The sequence below is a fragment of the Scyliorhinus torazame genome, chromosome 10, assembly GCF_047496885.1.
Source record: "Scyliorhinus torazame isolate Kashiwa2021f chromosome 10, sScyTor2.1, whole genome shotgun sequence".
Classification (NCBI taxonomy): domain Eukaryota; kingdom Metazoa; phylum Chordata; class Chondrichthyes; order Carcharhiniformes; family Scyliorhinidae; genus Scyliorhinus; species Scyliorhinus torazame.
In genome coordinates this window covers 36,773,146-36,785,742 of record NC_092716.1, presented here as the reverse complement: position 1 = coordinate 36,785,742, position 12,597 = coordinate 36,773,146, and the positions used below count along the sequence as shown (strand labels likewise).

General features: G+C 42.4%; 1 protein-coding gene across 5 annotated transcripts in view; it reads right to left on the bottom strand.

Moving 5' to 3' along the window:
- zfhx3b (zinc finger homeobox 3b) overlaps positions 1–12,597 on the bottom strand; it is a 594,034-nt gene that overhangs the window by 23,636 nt on the left and 557,801 nt on the right. For all 5 annotated transcript variants that reach the window (XM_072517941.1, XM_072517942.1, XM_072517940.1 and 2 more), the window contains 2 exons: positions 8,909–9,033; positions 5,494–5,694 (listed from right to left, as the gene is read on the bottom strand). In XM_072517941.1, coding sequence (XP_072374042.1) covers positions 5,494–5,694; positions 8,909–9,033 — 326 coding nt within the window. The remainder of the gene's footprint in view (positions 1–5,493; positions 5,695–8,908; positions 9,034–12,597) is intronic.

Here is a 12,597-nt window from a genome sequence, read left to right as displayed (position 1 = left end):
GAGTGTTCAACACCATTTGTAATTCCTCAGATAATGAAGCAGAAAATACCTGCAAGCAGGATAACACTCAGGTTTCGGCAGCTGAGTCTTAAGTAACCTTACTGCCGCACAAGTGTCAGGCATAAGCCATCTCCAGTGAACAAAGGCCTAACCACCTCCCCATGACATTCAATGGCATTCCCATTACAAACACCATCAGAATCTTGGGGGAATGACCATTTATCAGAATTGGCTAATAGATTAGGTCGGAAGTTGGACATCTATGGTGAATGGTTCAACTTCTGACTCCCCAAAATCCTTCCATCACTTACAAGACAGTAATTAGGAGTAAGATGGAATACTTTCCACTTGCCTGGATGGGTACAGCTGCAAAAATACTCAATAAATTCAATGTCATTCAGCACAACATAGCCTGCTCAATTGGCATCTACATGATTGGCCTAAAGTACAAATCACCCCGAACGCTGGCATAATATGGTTGTGGTGGTAATGTGGGGAATCGAGGGGTATGGAGATCGGACAGGGAAGTAGAACTGAGGATAGTGATCAGCCGTAATATTATTGAATGGTGGAGCAACTCATGGGATTGTATGGCCTAGAGAAAGTTTGTGTAATCTATAGGATGCAGTCCTGCAACTCACCAAGGCCTCTTTGGCAACACCTCCCAAAGCAGTGATCTCGACCACTGAGAAATGGGAAAACGCAGCAAGCTCTTGTGAACCCTGTCATCTGCAGTTTTCCTTCCAAGTCACACACATCTTGATATGAACATATATTGCTGTTCCCTATAACCACTGGGTCAAAATCGTGGAACACCTGACTTAAAAGCATTTTGGAAATACCTTCATCACATGCACATCCATACACCACTGACTTAAAGGACAAATGGGGATGGGTACTAAAGGCTAAGCTACCAAAAACACCCACACCCCAAACCTAAATGTAAGAAAAATATCTTCTACTGTTTCGAAAAATTCATAGGCACTCGGGTGGGCGAATTGGAAGTGCATATCTCGTTGAACCTGGCAATTTGGCATGCGTGGGTTACAGTTTGGTCAGAAAATAGCTTACTACGTGAGCCCAAAACTCTTCAATTGTTACTGCCCAGTGGTCAAAGGTCCCCACAAGAAACACAGACTCATTATGTTGCTGAAAAGATTTATATCTTTTAGCTGTATGAATTCAATTCAGTAATGAAACCTCCACAAGATTAGAGTTGCCTCATTTGTACTGAAGATTACTTTATTTTAGTTATTTATTACAGATTGTATTGAAACAGAAGAGGATACACAAATTGCAGAGCCTCCTAGTCTGCTTTAATTGCTAGAATTGCTCCAATATCTGAAATAATTTTTATCAGAACACTACCGCAACTTTACAGGAAGGCTCGAGTATTTCATAAAGACAATGTAATTTTTAAAATTACAATCTAGGTGAACCAGCCAAACACAGGAAACTGTTGTAAATCAATTCTTGGCGGGGTTTATGTGCATTACTGGACTTAATGATCAATTAAATGATAAATAAAACAAACCCATACTGCAAATCCCACAATTAGCATTGTGTATACAATATCGTTATTCTCGAGAAAGGTTTGGACTGGAAGAGGTTAAGCACTTTTTTACCCAAGTATTCCTCCCACACTCATTTCCATTTTGAAGTTGATTTACTTGGGGTGGGGGGGGAGGGGGGACTGCGTCTTTAGCTATCAGTTGGTAAGTACCAGAGAAATCCCAAGGTCACTTTTAATTTAGATGATTTAATTGGCAAACATAGTTCAAAATGGCTGTCATCTCACAGGGCTCCTGCTTAATGAAGCATGATCATCTTCATTACCTGCATTTGAGCTAGACAGACAAAGAACACCTTTATGCATAATACGTAAAGAAATAACACCTCTTTATACAGATTTCAAAAATCTAAAGTATTATCTTCGTATGAACAGCCATGTAAATATGGGATTAAGCAATCATGTATAGACGCATATACTTGTTTTGTAAAAGCTACATGAAAGCTGACAAACTTAAAACAGACTGATGGTTAGCTCTAGAACTAGGGGTCACTGCTTAAAAATTAGGGGTCGCCCGTTTAGGACAGAGATGAGGAGAAATGTTTTCTCTCAGAGGGCAGTGAGTCTTTGGAACACTCTTCCTCAAAAGGCAGTGAAAGCAGAGTCTTTGAACATTTTAAGGCAGAGCTGGGTAGATGTTCGACAGGCAGGAGGGTGAAAGGTTATATGGGGTAGGCGGGAATATGGAGTCCAGGTTGCAATCAGGTCAACCATGACCTAATTGAATGGTGGAGTAAGCTCGAGGGGCCGAATGGCCTACCCTTGCTCTTAATTCATATGTTCGTATGTTAAACTCATAATTCTTTCGGAACCCCCTCAGTTTGGTAAAATAGCGCAGACCTAAGTCTACTTTGGCTATTCAATCATAGCTGTAACTCACAAAACTTCTCAACGTTTTACCTAATCAATCTATTTTTTCATGCAAATTAGCATCTACCGTGTGCTTCTCTGTTGGAAAGGTTGGCACAGAGGACTCTTCAAATGCTATCAGTGGGAAACCTAGGTGTACTCAGATGAAGCATGCTTAAATAGCGCGGGAAGTGATCAGTGGCTGGCAGGTTTCCCTCTGCTCCTGCAGATTTATAGATTTTCCTAGGGAGAGACCCATGTGACTTCAAGTCTAGGTTTGTGAACTGAGATATCAATCTTGCTGAACTGCCATGTATTTAATTGGCAATGTGATTAAAAATTAATAATCTAACAAAAAAATCATCTGTTGCTCAATTGTTGGTTTATTGGTCCCATCATAATATTCCCGTTTAAGTTTCATAAAATGTCACAGCTGAACTTCAACACAAGTAGTATGGATTATGTTGCACATCATCAGTTTTTCAGCTGTTCATTCTATTAACAGGGGCCAATCCATTATTCTATCAGGTTCCTCAGGGGCGGCCAACAATATTCTATTGTTGCTGTGTCACAATGACTTCATGACAATGCATGACGCCAAACTGCACTGCTTTTCCAGCGTTCAGACAAACCAGCTGATGATGACCTGTTTATCAGGTTCTCTGCAATCTATAAAATGCATCGCACTACTTGTACTGCCACATTGGTGCCAGCTGGCGGCAACGCCAAGTAAACTTGCCAAATTCATAAGGAAGATGGCTGGGCTGATCCATTCTTATTTACTAGGTCTTTCTGGCAACTGGTCTCAATGAATCTGGCACTCTCTCTTCGGGGGTTGTGGCTAGCTGCAGAAGAGAGGCCTTCAATATTTTACCGATGGCAGATAAAATTCCAGGTGTACTTCAACTTTAGGCATATATTGCACTACACAGCTCGAGGGCCTATGTATTGGTTGATCCTTCCAGATGCTAATACATTCATTCAAGCATCCTGCATTATGTATGGCCTCAGGCTGAAAGGTGTACACACTTCATGAAGAAATACTCTAGCTTTAAGGTGCACTGCACTTGTATTTCAGAGGTAAAGGCAGTAATAATATTTTGAAATTATTTGAAACCAAAATGTTATACAGAAGAATGGAAATCACATCTCAGAATCACAGTCAGGAGTGCATTAGCATTCTTCAACTAACTGCATTATAAGAAAAGGGCTGCTCTCTTCATTTTTTGTATACTGTTCCTTTTTTAATATTGATACTGAAAATTGTCTACAATGCATAATCTTCAGTGTTATTAAGTGAGCAGCAAAGCAAGGAGAAATAAGCTCCCAGAAGGTTTGTATTATTCTCATAAAAAAATTGAAACAGTCTAACCATGTCATATGTGGTCCAGGGATGTCATATGAGAGTTCACATGCAGGCAAGTGGATTAAGTGTGCTGCATACTTTCATTAAAAGGAGTTGCTGAAGACTCCAGTAATGCTGGGAGCTCTGCAGCATAAGCAGGAAACAGTAACCATAACAACAACCACATTACAGGCTCTGAAAAACTGACTGCCAAATCATCAGCTAAGCTACTTTTTCCTTCATCTGACAAATACAATGCAGCATCAAGCTGTAATGGCAAGATGTATTTTCTGAATTAAGCGGTCACTTACTGTGCTTCAGAATAGCAGGGTTTCCCTTTTATGAGCACAGAATCCTTTTATGCATTTATTTAGCATTTTCCTTTTAGTTCAAAGTACATGTTACACATATGCAACACCGTTTAAACTCCATAATGCTATCCTCACTACTAATCCAATTGCCTTCAGAAGCATAGACAAGATTTCTCATTATTTTGTCACTTTGCATTAGTTCTTAAACTTCACTCCACAGCTAGTCTGAGAGTCACAATTTGATCATATACCTGAGTCTTTTGTTTACAAAGCCCACTCATTCTGTCCAAGACTTGCACTCATCAGTCACTGACATTTCCATTGTTGTAATAGCACTTCACTGATTATTCCACGGTAGCTGCACAAACCCCTTGAGAAATTTTGAAGATCATCACTACAGTACTGTATGCTCTTGAAAAACTAGCTAGTTACGTAACTGCGTTTTAAAAAAGTTACTTAACACCAACACACTCAGGGCCTGATGAGCCAACTATCCAGGTTTCCACACATGCATATTGTCTTTTAGCTGGAGCATCATAAAAATACTATTGTACTAAAGCTCCATCTTACAGTGAGGTAACAAAATTCAGTGACAACAAATATAAAGTGATTAATGGCAAATTTATGGTTCCTCGATTGGACAAACAAAATCAGATTACGTTTTGATACTCTACATTGTCTGTGACATTTTCCCTCAAAGTATTATTCAGACAACTCGCTCCGCATTGGGTTAATAAAAGATATATGTAGGCTAGAAAATAGGGGACTGCCAACAATTCTCACTACATTAGAAGCTCCACAGAGTCACTCACACTGAAGTTCTGACTTCCTCTTTACTGCTAATACTCTTAAATCTCCTCATTGTTAAGATGAAATTGACAGATAAGTTCGGACAATCACAGTAATCTGAAATTGTCTCTTTTGTTGCCATTTATGACTGACTGCAGTACTTTGCAAATCAAATTAATGTTGAGGTGGAACTTCCTGCCCTAACCAATTAAGCACGGACATGAAATAGCACTGGTCAGGGGCACCTTTCATCTCTGTTTCTGCCCTGAATCTTGCTAATTCTAAAGTTGAAATACAGGTTAATGGAAAAATGCATGTCCGAAACATTGGATATTCAATAATGTGGGTGTTGCATTACTGAAAACCCTTTAGTTATTGCAGATAATGGGCACATCTCATTTCTACTCCACAACACCAAAGACTGAAATGTATCTTATAGTTTATATTTCCTCTGTTGCGATTAAAGCTTTATGTTTCAAAGATTTATTATTGCAACTTACTAAAGTAAATAAACAGATTAATGCAGGGTGATTGTTGAGAAATACAACTGTCCTGGGAGGGGTGAGACAGGAAGACAGAATTTGAAGTCAGATATAACTGGGGCTGTGTGTAACAGGTTGGACACTTACCGCCACAATGAGTTTTTCAACGCAGTCAGGTGCCACACTGTGCAAGTGAGTCAGGTGTAACTGTAGGTGGATCTTGTTGTTCAGCATGTCTTGACAGAGAGGGCAGCGCAGCATGGGCTGTACGGAATGTTGGGATAACACGTGCATCCTGATACGGTTAACATCAGTGTTGCTGTACTTGCAGTATGGACATTGATACATCTGTGGAAAATGGGGCGGGGGGGGGGGGGGGGTAGGGATAAACACAACTCTTAAAAACTTCCCACAATACTATTACAAATATTTGCAAACAGCTTGGGTGATGAGAGATGTTTAATAGCTTGGCTTTTGTCTCAAAAAGCTTTATCTAAGTCCCCTCTTTTAATCTTAAATTTATACACCTTCCCTTTTCTAACCCCTCCCCCACCCTTCCCAACCCAATAAACTCAGAGTCATCCACCATTCTAGTACAGAAAGAGAGGGCAGATAAACCGTTCCTCAGCCACAATAAATGGTGCTCGTTTACAGGCTTCCGAGAAAAACATGAGACGACTTCAGCCAAAATCTGTCCAAAGACCCTTTCCTATTGGGAAACATCCAGTTTTTTCGGTATCACAGCAGAATGTATTGGCACACCAATTGCTCCATCACCCACAATACAGAGTTCTAAAAAATTGTTTCTCAATTATGTGCTATTGCGCCTTCCCACTTTTTAAAATTGCAATGTATTTATTCTGTTCCTAAAGGCATTTGCTCATCCTGTGCCACAGTTCCACAGCAAAGAATATCCAACCTGTGAATTTCTCACCCTGTCCCATTCTCTTGTCCTCCTTTTCTTTATCAGCTGATCTATGTTTACTAACTGAGAAATTGGTCAAGTGTATATTTCGGCCTGGTGTTAATTGAGCAGCCCTGGGGAGCAGGAGCCCAGAGCTACGGCTTCTGACTGCTGAGCAGGGTACTCGAGTCCAATGAAGGGAACCTTTAAACTCAACTATTCCAATGCACGTCTGTCTGGCCTCCCATGTTTTATTTTCCATAAATCTGAAAACATCCCAAACTTTCTGCTGTTTGTGTCTTAACTTGCATCTAGGTCCGTTCCCTCGCCAGCTCTATGCTCGTGGACCTACGCTGGCTCCTGGTTAAGAACCACCTCAACTTTAAAATTATTTTCCTTGTTTCAAATCCTCCCAGGGCCTCTCCCCTTCCCACCTCTGTAATCTACTCCAGCCCCATAACCCTCTTGAGATATTTGTGCTCCTCTAATTCCGGCTTTTTGAGCATCTCTTCTCTTCTTTACAACTCTACTCGAAAGCAGGTCGTCGGTGATCACTCGCCAAACCATGGTGAAGTGCCACAATTCATTTTAAAACTATGGGTAGGGTGAGAAGCAGCCTTGAGTCTACCTCAGTCAGAACAAGGATGGAATCCCAAACTGTTGGTGATAATCTAATCCACACACTAACCATCGAGGTACTGAGATGCGCATATCTGATTTTAATTGCTCCATGGTTGCTGGTCATCCCTCCTGCATGAAAATCCCTCCCCTAAATCTCTCCAACACCCTGACTTTCTTTCCTCCTCGGATGATCCTTAAAATCTACCTCTTTCACTAAACTTTTGGTCATCTACCTAATGTCCCCTTATGTGGCTTGATGTCAAATTTTGTTTTATAATGCTGCTGTGAAGTGCCTTAGGAAGTGCTGTTGTGGTAGGTAAGTGGGGGTGGTAACCCTTCATTGCATCTAGCCTTTCCTCCTGGGCAGGTGTGCTGTGTCATGCTAAACTCCTGTGTATGTTTTTTAAGAAAGGACTTGGTTATGGAAGAAACAAGTGGTTTGCTGGGTATAAAAGCTGTGGAACAATAGGTTTATCTCCTGTGCAGTTTGGCATGGAAGAGAGGTGATTAACTATAATGCTTTAGGAGGGGATAATTTGATGGAGCAACCCATTATATAATTCAAACATCTCAAAGCACTTAGAGATCACAGAAATGACATTTGTCCCATAGTCTGTGTTCAACAGGACAACAAGAAATAGGAGCAAGTGGAGATTATTCAGTGGGAGAGCACGGCTGATCTCCCACTTCAAACCCACTTTCCTGCCCACTCCCATATCCCCTGAGTCCCTTAGCGATCAAAATTCTATTGATCTCTGTATTGAATATATCAACGATGGAGCAACTACAAACTCCTCGGATCTACAATTCCAAGAGGTGATCATGATAGCTCATCAACTGCAGCTATCCAGTCGTAATTCCCAGAATTTTCTATTTAAAAAAAAAATGAAATCCCTTTTAACTCACATTGAGCAAGTTACTGGGAATTCAAGTAGCAAATGTGGCAGGTAGCTTGTGCACTGCAAAATTAATGGCAAATTAATTTGGCTTTGTCAGTGTTGGTTGCGGGAGGAAAATTGACTGGGATGTTGTGGAACTCATTGTCCTGTCTCATGTAGAGGCATGGAACCTTGTAGGTTCATCTGAAGCACTAAATCAAACTAAGGGGATATTTTACTCAATGCCCAACCTCATGAGCTAATTGCACTATAATTGTCTTGGGTAGGAATGTTGTAGACTGAGATACCAAGATGTAAGGGTGCAAATGCAGGGAATCTGAAGTAAAATCACAAAATACTGGATATGTATTTCAGGTTCACCAGCATCTAAAAGAAAAACAATACTTCAATGTTGCAGGCCAAGCTGCCACCCTCCCCTCCCGATGCCACCTAAGACACTATGATTGAGATGAATGGTGTACATTTGAAATCTACTCTACTTTTCTCTCTGTTGCTAACGGAGCCAGTGCACATTTCCTTTATCCTTCCTTCTGACATCTAAGTTCCAGAATTCCCCTTTGAACTGAATGCATGAACGTATCTCCTGGACCATTTAAGAGCACCAGGAATGTGTCACGGATAACGGTGGTTGGCATTTCAGAGTCCGAAGGAAATGGGTCTTTTGCTAGGGAGGCCAATAATTGAAGAGTGAACTGGAACAAGAGAGGGGTGTGGCCTTCTGAAATGGGAAGGTGAGGTAGATACATCAGACATTGCATGACCAGCAGCGCATTTAGATGAGAATGAAAGCATCATGCATGGAAACTCTTTCTGAACTAAAGACCGTCTACACAAAAAGACACTTGGGGTGAATTCTCCGCCTCCCTAGCCGCGTGTTCCTTGGCGGTGCGGCGCGCCAGCAGAGGGATTCTATGTTGCCACCGCTGGCCAATGGGACAGCGGAACAGAGAATCTCGCCAGCGGAAAATTCACCCCAATTTCTAATAATCATGTGTGGTTTAAAACAAGCTTATACATGGACATCCTGGGGAGAAATAAACAAAAAGTAACTCAGACTAGACAATTGATCTATTCTGTGAAACTAAAATGAAAAGTGACGATTTTCCCCTAAGCCTGAATGAATGTTTTCAATGTGTACCTGCTCTGTACTTGTTTCTTCCGATGTCCGTGGCCTTTTGGAAGTAAGAGGGGACTCCATCATTCCTGGTAGCGACGGCCGCTTTGCAGTTGCCGAATCTGGTTGTTCTTTGTCTCCTATGGATACTATAATCAAAAGGAGGTTGTAAGTTGAAGTCTGAATCACCAAATTTAATCACTATATAAGGTCATTATAAATCTCACACATGTGACGAGAGGATATAAAACCAATGCCAACTAACTGTGAAAAATAGAGGCACCATTTGAAAACATAAGAATTGGGTATTCTCACAAAAACTAGACATTTAATCCTGAGATGTGCTGAAATGCTCCGTAATTTTAATTGTCAGACCCATTTATTTCAAATGAGGGTCAATTGCTTTAAAAGGTGTAGTTGAACCCATTGAGATTGATAGCAAACAGTGGGACGTTCAGTGAATTGTGCTATTTCTAAACTCCACAAGCACAGCATTAGTTGAATTTCATGATGAATTACTTATAGAAGTCGCAATACAGCAGTCAAAGACTGCAAAGCACAAAATGCACATACATATTCCAGATTAGCTTCATATTTAATTGGAGTTAAACCTGTAATTTCACATGTTCAAGACTATTTAATTCATATTATAAGTATATTTCTGAAGTATTCCCTTCTCCTCCACAGAACTCTGGATTACTCAAATATATGAGTTAATGACCAGGCCTAAATCCAACCTTGTTGAAGATGATTCCGAGAGCTCTAATACAAGAATTGACAATTGTAAAATTGTAATCAGTACAGCTTTTGCAGTGTAGCTTCTGGGGGGGGGGGGGGGGATTGGTTTGCTCCTGGTTTCAGGCACAAGGATTGTGATGCATGATTATTCCCACACCCAGTCCTATGGAAGTACATAGCACCTAAACTTTGTTCTGCCAGCTCTTCTAAATGGTTTCAGTGTGCAGCTCAGTGCAATACATGCTGCATTCTCAATAGGGGACCCAGCAGCATGTGCATCAGATAGTCCAGAACTCTTCATGACTGTCCTAAATAGGTATCGTGCTCTTGCAACACAAGCTGCTATAACTGTCTCTGAAAGGCTTGGCTGTAAGGACAAGGACAACAAATGGAGCAACAGGAACAAGAAAGTGTTTCCAGGCTTTCTAATGCAGCACTTGGTGGTGTCAGTAATGGAGGTGGAATGGAGGAAAGACCCCTATGATGGCCAGGAGATATCTGGCATTGCTGAGAATATTCTGAGGTATCTTGCTGCCTCGTGCCCCTTTTCAAATCCCACCTCCCTCTCATGCTGCTATTCGACATGAAGTGCAAGTTACAGATGGTATGACCCTGGACTTCCTATTTGCACTCGTCCTCATTTCACGCACCCTAACCTCTCCCATTCTACACTTCTGTTTGCGAGAGCCGAGAACTGTTGCCTGGCCAGTCACTGCAGCCTCATTACGAAGGGCGAGCATTACTGCAGATCTCTGATGAAGGAACACCATCACTTGACCTGACAATGGCAGCCACCTGCTCAGATACTAGCAGTACACAAACCGGAGGATAGTATAGAGTCACCCAGATCAACACTGGTTGAGTCCTAGGTGGGCTGCAATGAGGCCAGCAAGAAAGAATAGTTTGTATGTCAGCTCACTGCGGGGCAAGTCACAAATAGGCCCAGCTTGTGAGGACTCAAATGGGGGAATGAAGGCTTTCCTGGGTGGCCTACAGGGAAATGCTGAAGGTCTTGCACACCTAGGTGCCTGATGTATCGTTAGGCCTGCTGGAGCCTATTACATTTTCCACGAATCATGGAGAAGCTCAATTCCAACCTGGCACAGGGCTTTGCGCAGACCTGGGGGGAGTTCTATTCTTTCGAGTGTGAAAATGTTGGCCTACTGCATGAGAACAATTGCAGACGCACCCACAATCCAAGTCTACTGCATGATGGCTTGGCTTCTGATGCAGCACAGGCAGAGCCCATCCAATGCCTCAGTGCTGCAGGAGAAGCTCAGCTCGGGGCCATGTGTGCCTTGCTTGCTGCATTCTCAGACTGGTGTCTGGCTCAAAGGGGCATATCCTGCAAGGCCATCTGCGGTCTCTCCCAGTCACAGGCTTTCACCATCCATGCCTCAGCTGCTTGGGGTAGCACTACATAGGGCAGCAGAAAAGCTACCATTAATAGCACCTTCAACACTACTAACACTCTCTTTGTCATACATCGATGACACCTAGGAGCTCCCACCTATCCCTGATCTTCCATTCTGCTCCAGCTTAGCTACTCCACTCTACAATTATATATAATCCCTCACATTTCTAACCCTCTTCACATGGACTGGAAGCAGTAATTCTACTTCTTTCTCCACAGATTTGTTTTTACTCTTTCATGGGATGTGGGCATTGCTAGTTGCCCATCCTTAATTGCCCCTGAGCTGAGTGACTTGCTGGGCCATTTCCGAGGGCATTTAAGAGTCAACCACATTGCTGTGGAACTGGAGTCACATGTAGGCCAGGCCAGGCCAGGTAAGGCTGGCAGACCTTCTTCCCTAAAGGGCATTCGTGAACCAGGTGGGCTTTTACAACGACTGACAATGGTCATCGTTAGACTATTAATTCTAGATTTTTATTGAATTCCAATTTCACCATCTGCCCCAGAGTATTAGGTTGGGTCTGTGGATGACTAGTCCATTGACATTACCACTCACTACCTCCCCCCCCTTTGCCAGATCAGATGAGTGTTTCCAGTAGTTGCTGTTTTTATTTCAGATTTCCAGCATCGGCAGCATTTTGTTTTTGTTATTACGTGAATTCCAGCACTAAGGATATGAAAACTTCATTTTTGTATTTATCATTGGAGGACTTTGATTTTTGCTGCTGGCGTTTCATGCAACATGTTGACCAAGAGGATCCTCTGATGGCTTGTAGGACTGAAAGATGGGGAATTGTGGGGCAACTGTGATACGGGGATCATATTTCAGGGAACGGGAGCCTGTGTATCTACCCCTGGACGCCTGTCCAGTGCCAAGAGGTCCAGGTTGCCCCTTCTCGTCCTCCTCTTCCTGGAGCAACTGTTGTGTCTGCAGGATTGAAGCTAGGAGGCACGGAGGCTGAAAAGCTAAAGGAGTTTTATTAACGAGGTCTGTTCAGTACAAGCTCCTGCTTTACTCTGCACCGTTGCCCACGTTAGTGAAGTGACGCCATGCATAGAAACATTATACACTGCTCAGTGCAGCTTCTCAGAAATCAATATAAATACATGACAGCAACCCTGGTGGCAAAGCCTGTGACCGAATGATAAGGGACATGGAGGTCACAGCCAACCACTGTGAAATTAAGAGATGAGTGCACTCCAGTGGTTTTTGGAGGGCTTCCCTTGAACAGGCCAGGCAGTGGAACCATTCCTTCAGCACACCAATGCTTTGCTCCTTGCTAACTGAAGAATTCTCAATTTGGGCAGCTGACCTTTTGTGGTTGTCTGGTGTCTGCATGGTGGACCAAAGGTCATTGGTAAAGCTGGCTGAAGCAGAATGAATGCACTGTAGCTGCTGCCAGGATTGCAGACTTTCACTGGGTAGATTTTGGGGGCATGGTCGCAAAACAACTGGATGTTAATAGAATGGTAGCCCTGCATATCCCTGTAAATGTGAGGCTTCATGTCCATGCTGTCAATTGCACCCTGGGAATCCCATCAACTAGAAAATCCACATGCT